At 38.8% G+C, this 21,239-nt stretch overlaps 1 protein-coding gene across 1 annotated transcript in view; it reads right to left on the bottom strand.

Moving 5' to 3' along the window:
* Positions 1 to 1,565: 1,565 nt before the first annotated feature.
* The window catches only part of LOC124596322, a 35,904-nt gene continuing 16,230 nt past the window's right edge, over positions 1,566 to 21,239 (bottom strand). Inside the window, exon 3 of the mRNA XM_047135424.1 lies at positions 1,566 to 1,859. Within this exon, the coding sequence (XP_046991380.1) occupies positions 1,798 to 1,859 (62 nt within the window). The 3' untranslated portion in view covers positions 1,566 to 1,797. The remainder of the gene's footprint in view (positions 1,860 to 21,239) is intronic.

Raw genomic sequence — 21,239 nt, 5'->3', positions numbered from 1 at the left:
ATGTCTAGATAAAACTTTCTTTGACGGAGAAAGTCATATGGTTTAAAACTAACAGTCATGAAAACAAAGGACTCTTTTTTACAGTTGACTTCTCTGGTACTAGAGAGGTTAAAATTGAAAGTATTTTTTCTTTCAATAAAAGACATTACTAATTAAAGTTCAAAAGTCAGAGTTTATTAATAGGGAAATCATGTCATCCAATTGAATTAATAGTTATTGTGCAAAATGGCTTTGCACTTGATAAGGCGGCATGTATGTCTCCTAATTTTTCATTGTGTTAACAATGCATGTTGCCCTATTAAGCGTCGTGTATATTACTCGATTCCATAACGCATTTGCAACCCTCTGCCTATCGGGGGCTACGTACTGTAGCGTGTGACAAGGCTTGTTGTATTCCTTCAAGAAACTCAAAAGACGAATCGACGAGTTCTTGCACAGATGGAGCTACCTTTCCCTCATCAAGACAACGACGCAGCATGCACAAGCGCTGCGACATGTGCAACAACCCGACACCTTCTACACGAGGCCACAGAGCATCTTCCATACACCCCGACTATGCCCCATCCGCCCGTCATCTCGTTCCAAAACACGAAGAAAACTTTTAGTGGGTTTCACTTTGATAGTGATGAAGCGGTGAAAGTAGAAGTATTGTGTTGGCCCCTTCAACTAAGTCAAACATTCTACAGTGAGTGTATCAGAAACTGTTCTTCGTTTGGATAAACATCGTGACACGAAGAATAAGGGTGTAGAATGTTAATAAAGTTTATTTTATTCAAAAAGCGTTATAAATTTTGACATATAAAAATTAAGAGACATTACTTTTCAGTAAGCACTTCTACTTACGCTTCAATTGAGAAGATCTACTAATTGAGTCGGTACACGGTCACTTTTACTACTTCGATAATGTGAACCCGCATCTTAGAGTAATATTTCAAAGTTTACTTTGCATAATAACTTGCAATAAATCCATATAGAACCGTGAGATATGACATCATTTCCTCTGGATTACAAATGTTTCACGTATTTCCCAGAGCAGGTAAGGACCAGCCGTGACGTCAGTCGTGATTCTTTGCTGTGGCCGCCGGTGTCCACGTGGCAGTCAGTGTGTTACGATTGGAACTGGATATTGGGATTATAGGGGGTCAGCGTGAATAATGGATGAAATGCACTTGGTGATATTAATAATAAGCGTTTGTTTGTCAGTAGCCGGCCGCTGTGGCCAAGCGGTTAAAGGCGCTACAGTCTGGAACAGCGTGACCGCTACGGTCGCAGGTTCGAATCCTGCCTCGGGCATGGATGTGTGTGATGTCCTTAGGTTAGTTAGGTTTAAGTAGTTTTAAGTTCTAGGGGACTGATGACCTTAGAAGTTAAGTCCTATAGTGCTCAGAGCCATTTGAACCATTTTTGGTTTGTCAGTATTTTCGTGAACCTGTAGGTAGAGAAATTTCTTTTGCTGGTTAAGTATAAGAGTAGACGTCACGAAACTACACTTTTATTGCGTCAGCATACAACTATTACAGAAACAACAGAAAGATAAAAAGAATACAAATGCAATGTTCTTAATACTAATCTTTACAGAAATGAAATTTACTGCATGTCGTGAAGTAATCAGAAGCTGACACAGAATAGGATATGTAGATTCCATTGTTTATGTTTAAATAAATTTGTCAAGTTCTGACACTCTTGCAGTTTCTTGGCTTCTCTGGAAACAGCAGATGTCTTCAGTCAGCAGGTCAGCCATTTAGTCTCCACTCCCTCGCAGACGATTCAAGCTGAGGCAACGGACTGGCAATACTCCTAGTTCCTGGGACAATCTGACAGGTATGGTTTACACTGACTCTTTGGTTTCACCACGTAAACTGCAACGAAGAGAAATGCGCTTTACTAAAGATAGGAAGTACAAAAATAACATAGCAGTTTAATTTTACTAGTGATGAGACAACGGTAAGCCTTCACCTTTTTTACATAGCGCGAATTTCACTGTTAGCATTGTGACAAGATTATGTTATGATCGTGTGTGAGAGATAGTGTGGGGTCACACAGTGTGCTATTTACAGGGTTCTTATCCCTACTGGTAGTATAGCACACAGTTGGAAGGTTGACGACGCGAATAAACCTGTCTTATAGCGTATTTCGAAAGTTTAAGGATGTCACTAGAATCACATTCCTCTAGGAGGGTAATGCTCCTGGCGTGCGAAGCATTCAGTAAGCAACACATGTATCCTGTGACGAGGCAAATGACGAGAACCTTAGGGACCTCGGTTTACTTTGCTGGGAACTGATCTGGCGACCCCTGAGTTTGTGATTTGGAAAATGGTCAGAACTGCCGTTCCCCAGTAACCGTAAAACTTTGTCGCACGTCAGCGATTTCATTGGAAAGCTGCGCCGCACGAGACCATCTTAAGCCTGGAACAATCCAACGTGACTGGAAGAAATGCGTTTACTCTGTCCTTCGTGTACGCGTCAGCAACGGTATTCCGCCGTCCGAACGTTCGCCCAACCACTTGTAACAACCCGATTGTAAAACCCATAACGAACATCGTTTTGTTGCAAAAAGGAATAGAAAAGTCAGTTATCTTGACAGTGATGACAGCTACTGACAACATTATTTACTCTCTTCGCAGTTTGATAAACAACAATTTTATGTAAGTATTAATGCTTCTCATAAGAAAAGAAGTGAATGAAAGAATATCATATGTTACTAAACAGAAACCGTAAGGAAAGAATGGAAGAAACCATTACTTACGAAGGTTAAATCCCAGACCATAAATTCACCAAAGAAAGCATTTATCCTAGAAAAGGGATGGAGCCGCATCAAGCTCTAAGTTCGCTGTGACTACAATGTAATTTGGCAATGGAGATGTTAGATTCAGTTCTCTCTTGTACTGTTGCAATAGTAGTACGCATGTTAAGCGTTACTAGATTGTTCTAAAACCGATCTGGAGATTAAAAGTTTTACGGTTGGAAGTATTAGTCGGAAGTCGGACAGAAGTAAAATCATCTTTCCCGTTTAGACAGATAACGGGATAGATGATTGCTGATTTGTGATGGGACTTAGCCTTAGTGATACTTAACAGTCACGAACATCAAAAGACACACAAAGACGCTCTTCGCTGACATAAACTCAATTATTAGAGTTGAACAGGCAACAGATAAACGCAATCACGAAGAATTTACAATTGCACCGTGTTGTCAGAAGCTATCGTCATAGTCAGAACTTCGGACGCTAAACGACGAAATTACCCTGCAGAAACTCTGAATGAATTCTGTACCCTTATCCATCACAGAGAATGCCAAGTGTGGAGAGCGCAAGATCACCAAAATGTTAATTGTTTTGAGACAGCCCAAAAGTTTGTTGTGGTGAGACCTGTCATTTTCCCCAACTCTAGAAGATTCACATTTTGTTAGAGTTTGAAGAATTATTCTCTTGAAACTGCGACCATGATACTCTGCACGATCTCTGTGAGGTTATGGACTTCAGCTTTGTGCGAGATACGAGGCAACCTTCTGTTTATTAATCGTCCGAAATATTATTGCACCTGCGACTGGGGCATTTTGGTCGGCTCATCATGAGTTTTAATTGTGATATTTTTCTAGGACACGATGAACAATTTCACAGTATAAGTACAGCTGTCCTGAAAGCTTCGATAGAAGGTGCGTTTTCCTTAACCACTGTTCTTGATGACTGCAATGTATCAGCCTGCTTACAACAGTGGCCACGAAAAGACCAGATAAATAATGTCGTATTTGCGTAGTAACAAACTTACTACACATGTAGATTTTACCTCTAGTTTTGTAGACATGTCCATCTACAGATTCATTATTTACCTTTCATGTAACAGCTACTCTCGTGGTAACCAAAACGCATGCAGGCACAATTTCTAATTCAGTGGAAATCTTAAGTAGTACTACGACAACACTACTTCCCTATCCTTTTTTCTAGATACTTTGGTCTGGCCTAAGTAAAGTGCTTTTACCAGGTTCTTTTTTCAGTGTTCATTGAATCCTAATTAAAATATGAGGCATGCTCCTATTTATAAATGCCCCAAATTTCGGACATTTTCAGCAATGGTTGTACTAGCGCACTGTGTCATCGTCTATAAGTAGCATATATTTCGTTCACATATTACATTGTACAATGTTAACTAAGTGAATGAGTGTGTGCCATAATTTAATGCTAGCATGATGTTTCCGATTAGATGTAGTCCAGAACGTTCACTTATCACTGCCCATGTTCACCTAATCCTTCGTCTCTACGTCAACGCGTCGCTAAATTTTAAACTTCGATGCCTATTTCTACATGTTCCTAAACGTATGACGGGTATTGTTTATACACACTAATCCACTTCTCGGCCGTCTACAGGGTACGACGAAAAGTGTACGTTACCTATCGATTTACAGTGTTTAACTTAGTGTAGGTTTGAGTACAACGCTGCCAACACATTGACTGTGAAAATTAAGCACACGCTATGGACCGCGGTACAGATGGCAACTTCCGTCGCCTGTTAAAATGTCTTTTCGTAAAATGCTGAAACTATAGCCCATTTCGAACTTGACGTCGCGTTACACGACATAATCCTCGTAAAAGAATTCAACGGTGTGTAGATGTTAAAAACATGCAGTAGTTTTGCGGGGAAAGAAATTTAGTGTAAAAGGTGGACTAAATATAAGCAGCAAATTCCTCTGAATGGTTTTGTTGGAGAATGATGAAGAGTTGTAATTTCGTAATTTCGGTAAGGGCAGTCACTGATCCTTGATGATTTGGTTTCATTCATGTTTTCACATTCACGGAAGAACCGTTGGCAAAATAAGATGCAAAACAGTCTAATGTTATCTTGTCAATCATGCACAGAAAATAGTAGTATTTGAATTAACTTACCTTTCGGTAGCTGGTTGTAGCAAGAATACAGCTTCAGGGAATTAGCATACAAGTAGAACTTGTTGTCTGCTGCGACACAAATGGTATCATCGTCATCTTCCGTGTAGGACGACCTTCCCAGAAATATATTCTCAGCCGTGATATTGCCGGTGCTTAGTTCCTCATTCGTGATGCTGACGGTGGTCGTCCCTTCTTGTTGTCCGTAGACCTCCACCACTGCTACCAGTGCTGTAAAAGACAATGATCGTAATCACAGATACTGAGGTATAGTGCAACTCTAAAGACTCTTACCACGAACTCTGCCACGTGCTAAACATATGTCCGCCATATGGTAATGATACTGATGTTGTCTGGTAGTGTGGTTCTGAGACTGACAGTGTCTTCGACATACATGAAAACCATGTGGCTACATTTAGGGAAGCTACAGTAAGAGAATACCGGATATTTCTGACATTTATGTAGAATATATGAAGATGTACTGCATCGCAACACGAAAGCATGCACACTTGTTGGCAAGTACAACAGATAGGACGGAAATATGACCACTAATTTGTAATTATACCTAATTATCATTAACTTATCATATCTACTCATGATTAAGAGAATTCTGATATGTTGAACTCTATAGTGAACTGTAATTATTTACGAACTGGGGAATATTTTGTGTTTAATCGATGGCAGGGGACGTTTTTACTGACTGTCCGACCTTAATAAACAAGTTGGAAATTACTAACACTAAAATACAAAATCACGCAAACTTTATTGCCTTTAATAATTTTTGTTCCTTCGTTTCATTCTTAAGCAATATTCGTAGGATGACCATGTGAGTTATTTCACTGTCCTAAAAAATTATCCGTTCATTGTTGTATTAGCATCTTGATGTTAGCTACATCAATTCTTCAGGAGACTAACATTTTTTACCACTTTTAAATACTTATTTTAATGCGTCTTGTATTTGCTTACATTCGCATTCCTCAGTGATGCTTCGGTAATTTTTGGGCAAACATAATTTTTTGACGGGGAAAGAAAGCAGTCATGTAGGCTCGACCCTACAATATCAACCCAATATTACAAAGAGCGCTCAAATGTCGTAAGTGCCTAATATCATCTCATGCATTATTTGAACTCCATAAGAGTAGTACCAATACATCGCAGTATGTACGTCACTCTAATCGTTAGTAACTTGAACTATCAAACGATAATTGTGTTTGGCACAGGAGACACATGGCCTAGGAGAATCTGGCAGTTGAAATCCGTTCGACGAAAGTAGAATACTCTTGCCACTCCAGCTGGCAGCGACAATGGCATAAGTGCAGTAGTACGATTGCCCCGAGTAATTTATCCCTTGTTCTGAGTGTACCCTACCAAAATTACATACTTTCATTGAATTATACTAAGTGCTCTCCTGGCTATAAGCTAAATGCTGTAATTGGAAGTCATTCCCCATAAGGTTGGTATTGGAATCCAATCTGTCCGCCTAACATCCCACACGGTAATTGGCTATGATGTATATGACAAAAAATTGGGTCATTTCTTGAACAGTCCGCTCGTCCCAGAAAATAAAAAAGAAAGAATCAACAGTGACATAGACGCTACGCTTATGTCGGACAAGTTCTCGCATTTAACTTCGTGCTCTAATATACAAATGCAGTGGTCCTCCAAGTTCTTGTTGGATTGTTATTATCTCACAACTAAATTGACAATAGTAGTACTTTACTCAATTATGTTTGCGAATGTTTCCCCTTCTAGTAAGGTTCTGCCCCACTAAAAGTTAGCCAGATATTTTGCTGAAAAAGTTGGGCTTTTCATTGGTTCTGACATCAAACACCCCGCTCTACCGTTTGTAGTAAGGAATGAAGAGTATTGAAGGAGCTCGTAGCAATTCTCTTTACGATCTTGTAGCTGATGTTTCACTGAAAAGCACAAATATCTCCAAGTGGATGACTCTCCAACAGTCTTTCACTCCTCGTCAAGATAAAGAACGTAACGCGTTAAAACATTGTTCTTGTTAAGTCTCCTGAAAATCACTTGTTTGAGAAGATTAATAGGTACCATTAGAATTCGTTTGTTTTTATGTTGCACTCAAATTAAATTTAGGGGCAAAGAAGTGACAGCCTTGCATGGAAAGTCTCACTTAACTTCTTGTGATGTTCCACATATTGTACGATTGAGGCATCACAGCTCTTTTACTATTTACGTTAAGACCAATTTACTAATACTTACACGGTTCCGTCACAGTAATGTGACCACCGCCTTTGTTCGGCATCAGCACGAGATATTCACTGACTGACGGTAGGGTGCAACATTAACAGTGGAGGCTGTATAAAGCGTGCCAGGCCGCCGCGGCGGACAGTGCAGTCTTTGTCATAATGCGGAAACAAAACTATTTATCTGACGTCCAAAGGGGTATGATAATTGCCTTTCGGGCCAAGGGTGGATGCACGCCTGAGTTTGTAAACTGTTCAATTGACGCCCTGCTTAAACTGTACTGCGTATGGCAAAACTGCACTATCCAAAACCGACAGCATGACCAGTGGGGCAGCATGGACCATAGATGACAGGAGTGACAGGCAGCTGCGGAAATGTGTACGAATGAAACGGCATACAACAGTTGGGGAAAAGACGACCCTGATGAACCAAAGGGTTACCAATAGTGTCTGCTCAACAATCATCAAGCGAAAGCAAAGGGTTACCAACAGTGTCTGCTCAACAATCATCAAGCGAAAGTCGGTATTTTCCGGCGTCTACTGCAGGTGCCAGATTCGTACGCTCACGTCGACTGCTGTTCATTGGCGACGAAGGCTTGATATTGCTGTCCAGTATCTTAACTGGACCTGTTTTGAGCGGCTTTTTTAGGCGAAAGACGTTTTATGCTCGTTCGGGTATAAGGCGGGTGGCGTGTACGGTGTGAAACGACTCAGTGCAAACAACCTGCAATGAGTGAGGGAGTGCTATGGTCTGGGAATGTATTCGTGTCGGTGATTCTTCATAATAGATGCCATAATTGATCCAAACTAATATGCGTTTGTGCTTTGTGACCCTGTCTACCCCTCCATACTGTTTAATGTTCTTAGGCACGATGGCATCTGCCAAGAAGACAATACATCCTCTCACTGCTGGATCTGTAGTTTGCTCTTAATATGACTGTACATGTTTCCTTCTGTTCTTTGGAATGAGAACTCAATATGGTAACTATAGGGCTCTTGTACTTCTCTTTATACTCTGTGATCTAGTAATGTGTTTCCAGTAATTGCAGTTTGTTTTTATTATGCAGCAGGTTTTTTGTACACTTGTTGTCAGTTTCACTACGTTGTTTCCTGTAAATAATGTAAGAGTTTTTTCATTGTACTCTCTTTCTTCCATAGCGTCAATAATGTGGCCCCTATTTGACTTTCTAATTGTTTCATGATTCTCCCTCTGTTTTGTTGTTCATGCTACTTATTGTTTAACATTGTTTTTTATGCGCCTGCTCGTACTTATCTTTTACCTTCCTTTAATCCCTTTGAGAGTAGTGTGTTTAGTTAGTGACTTGTAGCTCATTTTTCATTGCTGTTCTTTACGGCAGTACCTCTTACGTTTGTACGTCCCTCATATAGTTTGTAAAGAAACTTCTGAAATGAAACACATGAGAAAATTTTTCAGTCAGCACACCAAAACATTTCATAGAGGCAACGAAGAACGTGACGTCTTGTGTTACAATTCAGTGTACACAAACAAACACTGAGAATGCAGTGTTACGCACGAGTCAATCTCTGTATTGTGAAGGCGGCATGATATGCCTAAGTAGATATTCCAAAAATATTATCCCAAATAGCAGAACCTACACTTCAAGATTTACATTTTCTGGTTTTTTAATTACAATGAGGACTTGAACAGTCGACCACATGGGAAGAATCGTTCAATATCACACACACAGAGAAATGATCTAAAACTTGTGTTGCTTCCTGCAACACTCTAAATTGACTACTGTCCCAAGTCAGCATAACGTATATGGTGCGGTAGCTTTTTTGTTGCATAAATAACGCTGGAGTCCTCTTTTCACCATTCCTTCAAGAAGTTTTGAATGCGCATTCCAGTATGTATCACATCTTAGCGTCATGCTTTTTTACTTCTCGAGTGTAAAAGGTTAGCAACACCAGTCACAAGCTTTCAAAATTCATATAGTTATTAAATGATTAAAACTGGTGCCACAGGCTGGATTTGTATGAGACCGTTCTGGACAATATTTCTGACAAATTCCATAAGCTCATTTCATTCCATTTCTCACAAGTACCTCCAGCATTTTAGTTACAGAAGCGACTAATAGGGAAATCTCTTACATGACCTGGTAACAGACCCAAAGTTCGCGAATCATTTATTATGAATGAGAAGTTCAGTGATCTTTGGGCTGATACAGATTCAACGGCTTCTGGTGAAAAGAATGTTAATGGAGATAGCAAAGCATTCGACCTCAGCAATTTAACTGCAGCGTATTTGAGCTGTCAAGATCGAATGTTCAGCTCCTTTAATGACGAGGGTGTGAAGCACAAAATGGTCAATTCTACGAGTATTTGCAAACGGTATCTTAGACCTGTATGTGCCTTAAAAGGTTCCAGAGAAATGCAAAGACCCGTCACAGTTCGAGTGATACGTTACTAAGTTTCTGTCAACACAATAAGAGCTTCAATATACGTTTAAAAGTCTTCGGAGCCTTGTTAAAAGCAAAACCTGAAAGCAGCCATGAGATTTAAATTAAACAGTCACTAGCTGATCTGGCAAAAAATCTTAACATGTATTGGTACAGTATATACATCTATTTCACTTATTAAGTCACTCTCGACAAATCAAGGAGAGTAGGTCGAAGTACTGATTTCGCTTTTCCGAAACTGTTTCACCGCGGAAGGTGGATTCGCTGAGTGGGCTCAAAAGACCTACCTAGTCGACACTGACGTAATTGATCAAGCAATATAAACTAAAACGACTCAGTAGTGGCAAGGTATCAGGATGTGAGAAAATGTCTTCAAAGTCCTATATACAACTTTCTCCCCTTTCAGCAGAAGTTACTCGTAGTTCGAAAGTGCGACAAAGCATTCCGAGCGACTCGAAAAAAGCAGACATGATTGAATGCCTAACTCGTTGTCGTTGCAGAACCCCTTTTATACCCTCGGATGACGACCGTTTTGGAGGAATGAAGTGTCCTCCGTAAGAAACCAAATTTATTCAGCAAACTGAAGTCTTATGGTACTCATTAACGCGGAATCACAGTATGGGCAATGTCGCCCACATCGAAGCCTCGATCCTTGAATTATTCCGAACAACATACTATACACTTCCGAAATGTCATTTAGTGGACAATGTACGAGGATACCGGATAGCCTGCCGCCGTGGCCGAGCGGTTCTATGCGCTTCAGTCCGGAACCACGCGACGGCTACAGTCGCAGGTTCGAATCCTGTCTCGGGCGTCGTTGTGTGTGATCTCCTTAGGTTAGTTAGGTTTAAGTAGTTCTAAGTTCTAGGGGACTGATGACCTCAGATGTTAAGTACCATAGTGCTCAGAGGCATTTGAACCATTTTGAATACCCGATATCAGACCTGATTTATGATTTTATTCGGTGATTCACTTCAGAAATAATTCAACAGAACTCTCTTAATGGATCAAAAGTGATAGTCCGAAAGAAGCTGTGATATGTCTATAACTGTTCACAATGTACACAGTGTAGAAGTATTCCATAGTCTGGGAGGTGGTAGTTTGGATGAAAACACAAGCAAAATATCCAGAAGACATGAGCTCTAAGATCCATACTTTTAGAGCTATGTGTACTTGGTGATACTGTAAACCGTATTCACAGTTCATTGCAAGTGCAGCAGATACCTTAATTCTAACAGAACCGGTGCGTATTTTGAGCAACTTACGAAAAACATTGTCATTTTATCCCTGTAATTGCCAGAAAATTGAAGCCTGCTGTTTCACAAGGAAAACACCAAACTCCATTTTGATCACAAATGCAGGTCGTATGTAATAGCTTGTAAAACCACGACACAGTACCACACGTATTTTCCAGCTACTTAATTTCATAAGTATAAAACCATTTTTGAAACTGTATGTACTTGAGAATTCCATCGTAAATGAGATTGTAATATATGCTGGAAGAATAAATAACAAATAATTAAAGTTGTAGTAAATACTCTGGCAATATCAGGGATGTTATATTTGTATGAAACATGTCATACTTTTCATGTCACGATAATATCACAAGCGTAAGAAAGCGCGGAGTGCTGCGTTGCGTACAATGTGCGTTGTTGTACAGACGTGTGTCTTTGGGCAGAAATGACAAATTGTGCGAGAAATGGTGTTGTAATAAGTGGGAAGGTAAGATATAAGTGAGGGACCACGTATATGTGAGTAGTACATGGTCCAAGAAAGTATTTAGCATTAACGAAAAAAGCAGTATGGGCCAAGTTTGTTCAAGATTATCGCTAATCAAAAAGAGGCTACTGTCTATACTGAATATTATAATAAGCATTACATCGTACTGAATGCAACTCATCGCAAAGTAAGATCCATAGAGTAGTTTTATAATTGTGGTATACGCATGTCAGTAGAATAGTAGCTTTCTTGGAAAACTAGAATTGTCTTGTCACACCAGTCTTCACTGACACAACGCGTTAACCATCAACGTAGTCGTATCCTCTCATCATAACTTCCGAGAAAGTCACAAGTGAAGAATATAGTTAAACGAAAAAAGGATCCGTTAAATTGACAACTCATTTTGAATCAAGTGGTTATTGTAATAGAAAGCTGTAGTAACCACGGTTCTATATGGTGCAGCACTGCTATGGTAACGCAGACAATCAGTTGAAATGAAAAGTGATATAAGCGCAATACACGTTTGAGTGACAAAAGTAAACTGGCTATTTTGTAGCCTAAGCAATTTTTTCTGATTTTATGTTGTGTTCTGTAAATGACATATTTCTAAACAACATTATTATTGGCAAGAGGTTGTTGCCATGAAGGAAAGATTCTACGGCACTATTCGAATAGTATCTGATAAAGAATTAATTGCTTCCGGTCACAACTAAATATTTTCAAAGAGACAGCATCAGCGTGGTTTGTGTGACGCATTACAGTTTCTATGCAGTGTTGCTGGTCGCATTCAAAATATTTATTAAAATTATTTGATCACAGATTAACATCTTTTGTGTTTATTTTACGCGTGTTTTTTACATCTAACCTCGCGCAGGGGTTTCTGTTTATTTACCGCATTACCTTTGATGTCCAGTATTTGCGTGAATTCAGTGTCATTAGCTATTTACCAAATGTAGCTTTTAATCGTTTTGGAGATGGGAAACCTTTTATTCTGATTTCTAAATTCGTTCAGGCAACCTCCCACGGTAAGGCTGCCGCTCGTTGCCTTCGTTTTTTTTTTTTACTTTTCTATCGTTGTTGTCCACAGCAAACACTCATGCAGTAGCGATAGGGTTGTCACTGTCAAAATTCCGTCGGTAAGCATCGATCTTCGATTTAGACGCTTTGTTCATATTTATTCTGCAACAGTTTTATACACAGGAGAGTATACGTGAGTAATATGTTATGATACAACAAGAATGTAATGTGGTCGCACTGGATTACTCAGTTGCTTACTGCACTCTGATGATGATTCGATTCAGCAAACAGCTTACAGTAGACGAGATAAGCTTCATAATAGCGAAGATTACGAAGTGCTCATTCTAAATATGAAATGCATTATAAAGTCTATTGGATTTTTTTTTGTTTCGGTAATGCAACCATCTTTCAAAACATAGGAAATTGTTTTTTCACCCTCTACGTAAATGATCCTTTGGTACCGACGAAACCTCTACAAGATATCTCACGGACGGCACTGATGTCTGTAGCAAGGTTGCTGCGTTAAAACACTGTAGGGAAATGAAAACCTGCAGAAGATCGATTATTGTTTGAGACGCTGGTAGTTGAAATTGAAGGTAATTAAGAATAAAGCACTGCGCATAAACACGTGAAAAAACCCACAACACTTCATTTACACTATTGGCGAAAATTCACTGAAACCAGGAAATACCTAGGAGTAATAGCCCGAAGAGACCTCAAGTGGAACGACCAAGTAAAACTGGCTGCAGGATAAGCAGTTGCGAGTGTGAGAGTTATTGGAAACTTCATAATGAAATGAAATTCATCCACGAAAGAGATGGTTCTCAAAGCACAATGTCTGTAGGTTCCTGTGTACTTCTCGTCCGACTTGAATCGATAGGACAGACTGAGAAGATGGAGAAGACGAAGAATGGTTCTTTTGTTCAGTAAGTGCGGGGGCTTTACGAATATGCTGAACGAGCTCAACCTCCTCATCGTCAAACTGATATTTCAAACTGTAACAAGATTACTACGGCTGTACCTACAATATATACATATTGTACTTATTTACGTGATATTGGTTATCAGCTTTTATCTGTAATTTTGTTATCTGTAATTTCGTAAAATATTTGTATGATTATCTTTGCATCTGTTATCTCGATACTCGCTACGATTCCTAGTTTGCTTCTCATGGGTGTATAAGAACTAGTCAGCCAAACTGTACATTTGTAATTGCTTGGGTCTTACTCTCAAATCATTCAAACTTTTCATATAGACAACACAAACACCTTTCGTCAACTATCTATGAAGTACCATTGCTCGCGAGCAAAGGATATTAAAAAATCTTCTTAGAACACTCCCTACGCTCTAAGGTGTTTTCCATTCCGAACTTTACGTCGCAAATTGCTGCAATAAAATGTACTTCCTCAACTCTAGAAATAACTTTTCACACGGATTAATACATGAGAAATCACCTAAAATGGAGGTAAGATAAAGATGTTTATCGTGAATGAAAGTTTATAAATTCTGTCAATACTTACCAGCAACAAGCAACAGAGCAGTTTTCATTGTACTCGACAGGACTATAACTGCTCCCTGCGATATATTTTCGTTTATATATATTTAGACACAAGATGGCATCATTGAATGTTATCCTTAAGTTTCCTTCTGATTTTCCGTTCCGTGAACTGTGGTTGCAGCAACTAGCAACAGGTTGACTTTCCTTGTACTTGAAAGGATCTGTTATCGTTCGCTGTGTCATACTTACTATCAACATTACAACTATAGCATTCAATAAAACTGGTTACCATACTGAGTCGTTTACTTTGCTTCTTTTTTCCTTTCCTTCTTTTTGGTTTGCGTGTCACTGTAGTAGAGGCGAGGAAACGAAACGACCGGTGTCCACTGCCACGGCTCAGCAACACAATTGAGTTGATATTTTCACACTCGTCTTATTGGCAATACTTGTCCAATCCGCAGTGAGAAGACCAATTTCTATTAAAGCGAGTTTCTAGAAATTGCTTATCAACATTTTAACATTAGTACAACTCAGTTTAGGTACAGATTCGAAATGAATATTTTTTTCTCTCAATAAAGCTTATCTTTTAATGCAGTACGGCTCGAATCCTGATGAAAGGAGGTGAACAAATGTTAGTGATCGTTTATACCGTCCATCGTGCAGTCTAAATAGCTTTCCATTTTGAAGAGGAAACACTTGTGCCTAGAGGTTTGTATACTTAGGAACCTAAGTACCTATATACTACAGTCTAGTTACCAATCTTAGAATTACATGAGGAAGTGTACTCTAGAGACTACCGAAGCAGTTTCCACAATCTTCTAATTTTTTTATTTTTCTTGGGCGTAAGGCTGTGTTTTTGCAGCATTTGAAATTTTTTCGAGATCTACACGTTCAAGTCCTATATAATACATTAAATCTATTTGAAATATATGGTTAATTCTTTAGTTACAGTCTATTATGCCAAGTTATACATACATATTGCACTAGATTAATTTTGGGAGCACTATATCACATGGGCATGTAAAATTCTCCTCCTTAAAAAATCATGTTGTCTGTAACGGGTAACAAGCCGACGCCTTCTGTAGACACTAGCCGTCATATGAAACACCAGACGAGCATTATTTTTTAGGATTGAGTCTAGCTACATAATTAAAACGAAAATGGCAAATATTTGCTATAACTCTAGAGAAAGGGCACATAAAGACTCTTAGGTAAGACATCCTATATAAAGTATTGACGGTTACGGAATGCTGCGTCGGTCGTTCGCGTTTATAAGAAGTAATTTAACACAGGACAATGTTGTGACTTGGAAAAAGGGAAATCCTTGAATGTGGCGGAGAAAATTTTGTAATGCAGGAAGAGACTGGAGCACAAAAATGTGGGTAAGTAATAAGAAAATATTTTAAAGACCAAATACTTAGATAGCTAGAAGCGAAAGTGTGTAAATTGTTTCGAATTACAACCTTGTCCTTGGCTCTTCTGGTAGAGGAAAGTCACACAAGGAGGTACACAGACGTATTTAACATGAGAAATGTTTAATTGTTTTGGGTTTTAGTGCAAATGGCATATTAGTTATATATGTAGTACATTCTATCATGTGAAAAAATTATGTCACATTGTCCTTAGAACAATGAAGTGAAACAACTTTTTTAATGCATTTAACCTCTCATTTTGCAATAAACGACATAATGTCTGGTGGGATACCGCGATCACTGGTTATACAAAGTTACTTACAATTAGTCTTGATTGCAAAAATATTTATTCACATGACTGATTTCGGTCATCTTCAGATCTGCAAATTTCGTTTAGAGGAGAAACTCGTCTATACACAGCAACCTTCACATGGTGCGTCCTGTAACGGAAATTTGCAGATCTGAAGATGGTTCTAGAGGCACCGAAGCCGGCCACGTGAATTAACATTTTTGCAACAAGACGGATTATAAGTAACATAGATTTGAACCTCGTGCACAGAGATGTTGTGAGCCATACAGAGCTAAGATAATAATCAATTTCAGTGGCACTGCATTTCCCCAAAGGTGTTGTAACAAGACAATTATCCCTTCGCTCTTCCTATAACTAGCGAAGAAGTATGAAGAAGAATTCACATAGCTTCACAGTGCAGAGATGCTGTAAACAGCAAACTACGATATCAGTTTATGGTTTCACGTATCCTGCTACCATTTACGTTCCTACTGCTTCTTTCGAATACTTATATACTTAGTATCTTTTTACAGTGGTCTGAGAAAGACTTTTGGAGAGATTTTCTCCATTAGTAAGGCTATTTTTTTGAGTGACTTCACGAAGAAGATGAAATTAACAACATTGACAATAAAGTAGACAAAACAGTTTGATGATAATTTGACTGATAACTGGAACTAATCACGAGAGACGACATTCTGTTAAGTGGTACTGAAGACAAATCGTCATAAAGAACGGTAAAGCCTTTCTCACTTCGATTGGAGAGATACCAAATCTCATTCTATTACTCCTCTTTAAACATCGTGAAGATTTAGTTTATGGCTTTAGGCGCAAATCCGCATGGTTCCCTTAAAAAAAAGACGCCTTTTATTTCCCACCACGTCCTTATTCGAGCTTGTGTTATAATTCTGATGTGTGTAAATGATAATCTGTGAAGACAGCCGCTTGAAATCTGTTCCGTCGCCGGCGAGTCAGCCACTTCGGGCTCTTCCTCAAGCTTAAAATTCCGGTATGATCTCGAGTTCTCTGAACAGTCTGTCGCACCACACTGGCACTTCTCTTCTGGAAGTATCTCGTACTCTGTAACAAATAAGTGGACAAATGTGTCAACAAAGATGAACTCTGTGAAAACTTCTGCAGAGGTCTTGTTATTTACTGTTGGTACAGCAAATGTCAGACTCTCCCTTTCCCACAGAGCACGCGCAGTACTACTCCTGCAGCCCCTGCAGAACATGAACAGGAAGTCACGAATGTAGACTTTCTTTGACTGCATCCCTGTTACCAGTATAGTATCCATTTTGTTGATGAGCTTTAACTGCTTCATCTTCGCCTGATTAGTGAACAAAGTGACGTGCTACTTTTCTACTTCTTACTAACAAGGGACAGCTTTGACAACGAATTTTCGGAACCGCAGAAAATCATGTATAAAATAACAAATGGTTCAAATGCCTCTGAGCACTATGGGACTTAACATCTCTGGTCATCAGTCCCCTAGAACCTAGAACTACTTAAACCCAACTAACCTAAGGACATCACACACATCCACGCCCGAGGCAGGATTCGAACCCGCGACCGTAGCGGTCACTGCGGTTCCAGACTGAAGCGCCTAGAATCGCACGGCCACACCCGATCACGGAAAAACCAGTGGTCTGTGTAATTTCCATGCAAAACGCTGCATTCTACATAGAGTAGTATTTTAGTAGAGAGAAATAAAGTAGCAAGATTTAAGTGAAAGGTAAATAGGCAACCGGAAGAATGTTAACACGTAATTCAATGACGACAGTGTACATGAATTTTGAGTCAACAGTGCAAAAATAGTCTGCCTAATGTAATCATATAGCTCAAAACACACATATCCTACACACCTGATAGTGCTTATACTAATCCTCATTCTGCAGATGCTGGAGTGGTTAAAACAATGCAGACTAGAACAAAGTCAACACCTGACTAAATCCACGTTACTATATTCAATATCACTTATGTATTCAATCAGTCCAACAACAAAAGTGAAATTAATTACTTAATTACAATTTTAAATGATGATGTGGGTATGTCAGAGTCAAACAGGCCTTTCAACATATATAGTGCAAGTTGTTTGTACATAATAGAGCGAAGGTATATTGACAAACGTATGTGAATCTTCGCTTGTGTTTTGGAACATTGTAGTCTTACATAATCAGCAATCCTTCTGATGTAGAGCTTATATTGGGGAAAGATGTAACCACCAAGAGATGGTGGTGTTTTGTGGATTACAGTGGAATATCTTCAGCATAAGATCTTTGTTTGGAAAAGTTGCACCTCGACGAGTACGATGCGTCTACCCTCCCCATCAATTATGCGGCAACACGTTCTTTCCACTTGCTGCGAGTTCGCCAAGGATATAAGTTAGATATCGTTTCATGTTGATCCTTGGTCCTTGTTCTACTTTTGCTTGCTCCCGCATGAATGTTTCGTGGGCAGGTTGTTTCAAGTTCCTTTGAATATATGGGACAATAGTGTCTTTTGTCTCTTGAAACCAGATGTACAACTTGTTTATTAATCAGTCTCTCATTGATAATACCATATCAATTGTGTATCTGTGGGTAGAGCATGACAGTGTTGTTGGTGAAGACATTTCGTACTGGAATTGGCTCTGGTCATTGTTCCAAACATTTTCTCTCTCCACACTCTGCTCTCTCATAAACACGTTCACTTCATCCACAAACTGTTGTGCCATCTGACGTATACTATTAATGTCTTCTTTGTCTTTCTGTGTGACAAATTTTGTAAAATGCCTAGATGAAATGCGATACTCAGCTTTAAGACTGTCGATAAAAGCATTCGAAGCTTTAAAATTATCCAAGTCATACATTTTAGACGCTTCTAGTGCCCACATCTGCAGATGCCAACAGTGAACTGTCGATCCACACGACCTCTCTCTATCACATTGAGATACCACATGCTCTTTCAGAGCTTCTAATTGGACAGTCTGTTTTCTTTAAAACGATCTTTAGCTGCCTTTCACTAGCTGCTCAATTTACAATTTATCGGTAATTTGATTTACTTTTAATGCGCCTATAGTGTCTCACTAGTGTGCTACAGGAATTAAAGACACGATTCCCACAGCCTTCTTTTGTGTTTTCTAATAGGCTGTCGTCAATATCTTCTATTACAGTGGATTTCGACGGATTGCTTGTAAACAGATCGTACTCACTTTGACTACAGTGTTGCTGTTGCTCTGGAGATGAACGTCGTCTACTGTTCGAATAGCCACCTCAGGTTCAGGTTCTTCCTGTCCTTAAAAATCAGTATCCCTGTCTTTATATTTTGTGTTTAACATCTTTAACTCACATCCACTAGATGTATACAGGTGTGGAATCGTTAAATTACTTAGTTCTCCCAGATTGTTTTAGATTTAACTTCTCTGTGATGTTCAATGGTGTGTGCAATAAAGTAACGGAAAACGCTATGAAAATATATACTGTACTAATTGAAATGAAATTCATATCACCGAGATAGTCATAACACGAAAGTCGATTTTAGTAAAACATAAAGTATCTATAAAAACAGCGTGGCTGCATTAGATTCAATTATTATGGTATTATTTAGCCTAGGCACAGAAACAAACTGTGTTTACTTGCTTTCCCATGTCACAATGAAGTGGTTCGCTAATGTGGAATGCTACAAATAAAATAAATAAAAGTTCCATATTGATTTTCAATTTAACTTATTTTAGCTGTGACACAAAATGGATAAAAGTGTATCCTCCACCGAGACTGTAATCAGGAACCAAAGCAGGCACCCTTCCCTGGCAACCAACTTACTCATAGCTGGCGAAATTTTTACTGCATTGTGCTCTCTCTTACTCCTCCACTCCTGGCTTCGAAGGATTGTCTCACAACGTGAAAGACGAGATTAATCGCATTTTCCAAGTCACATGATTTCCATGGGCCCAAAACCGTAAGTAGATAACATTATTTCACACATTATGTGAAAATCACTCGTATTATTTGATGCAATACATACAAAAATATCAAGTGATATGTGTAGGCAAATTCTGTGTCATTCATGAAGTAACTTGTTGGTCACACGGTTGCCAAACATATCCTGCATTGTTATCCTCAGTCAGTTAACCTCCACAGACCTGAAACCAAACTTCTAAATAAAAGAATTGGAAAATTCCTAATGTTTCACTTCTTAGCACCGCTAAGAGCCAATAATTTGAAAAAAAGTGTCATTAAATACGTGACCTACTGATCTATGCGTCATGTATTGCGTGTGTTACAGCAGGTCCCTATCAAGTAAAAGCAGCTGTAGCCCATGTATCAAATATGATACATCAGGTCTCTATGACCCAACAATATTCAAATACAAAACATCCCTATTTACTGCTGTTTACTGGAATTTTAAGGAAATTTGGGATGGAAAACATCAATTAACAGAAGTCAGAGCTTCTGTACATCACCTATTTGTTCTTTCAAGGCATTTTATAAAACTGACATGCACATTATGTAAAAATGTCGAAAAAGAGTCATTTCAGAGGCTAAATTTTGCAACACAATGCTCATTGCATATTCTTGTGTAATAATATATATGATACGTACATATGACGATTACGGAACTTAGGACTGTTACTTCCACATCTAACCTGTCTTATACTGTGTGGGAAGTTTTTAAGCAATAACTTTTTCAAATGAAATTCAGGAAGACATAACAGATGTGCTATGTTACGAACTTATGACTGGAGCAACCTTGCATGCTAGATCCAGATCTACATTTTCTTCTTTCACCCTAAATCTCTGGCAAATGGAATGCATTCCTAAATCTTTCGCATGCTCGTAGGATGGCTTGTATTGGTTTACGATTCTTCTATTCATATCTTTCCCTGTCTTTCAATATATTTGGGTCGATGGGCTCCTGTAGCACCTCCAGAATTGCTGAATCAAGCAAACCTAGGAACCATGCACACTTACAATCGGCGTTCTCTAACTAGCTGCATAATGAACCTGACAAGTGGAAATATTGTCTTATTAATTTTTGCATTTCCGCTGTTATTGTGAAACATTTATCGCTCACGTATGAGACGGAACACTTAATTGTAGTATCGGAACGCACCTTGAAAAAGTTAATGGGACCCCCTCCTACTAGAGCGATGTATGTTTCACAATAACAGCAGAATTGCCGAGACTAATAAGACAAGATTTTCACTTGTCAGGCTTGATACGCAAATAGTTAGACAACAGCGATTCTAATCCAACAAATCTGAGGTTAAGCTTTAAGTGTTCTCTGTAGATAAAAGCTACACTGTGATGTTACATCACCATCAATTTTTGTTTCTGGCGACATGATAGATTTACTATGTGTAATCAAACAATTTTTGTTAGTCATATTTTCGATCAGTGGATATTTGTGTTAGTTATCAATTGATTTTGTCTTGTATTGTGTGTTCTTGCGAGTGTGGCGGTGTGTGACAGCTGGTGAATTTTTGAGTCACTGGAGACTAGATTTACAGCTTGAAGTGCATCGTTCATCAAATATTTTAATTACGTTATTGTCGGGTGACGGTTATGGGAGTTTCAAGGATTGTGTTTTTCTTTTGAAGTACATTGGAAAATTAGAATAAATTGTTTAAATAGTTGCAGTACAGAAAACTTTCTTGTTCTATGGTGTTAGAAGTATGACTACCTGCCAAATATGCAATGTTGCTATAGGGATTGTGTCAATTCGAGAAGGCCACTTTATTCATACAGAGTTCTATTTGAGAGCAGTTTTTTTTTATGTCTGATTGCACACCACCGAGAACTATTCCATAATTGTACTGT

Source organism: Schistocerca americana, chromosome 2, assembly GCF_021461395.2.
Source record: "Schistocerca americana isolate TAMUIC-IGC-003095 chromosome 2, iqSchAmer2.1, whole genome shotgun sequence".
Classification (NCBI taxonomy): domain Eukaryota; kingdom Metazoa; phylum Arthropoda; class Insecta; order Orthoptera; family Acrididae; genus Schistocerca; species Schistocerca americana.
The sequence above is the reverse complement of the archived record's forward strand: the minus strand, read 5'-3'. Positions and strand labels throughout refer to the sequence as shown.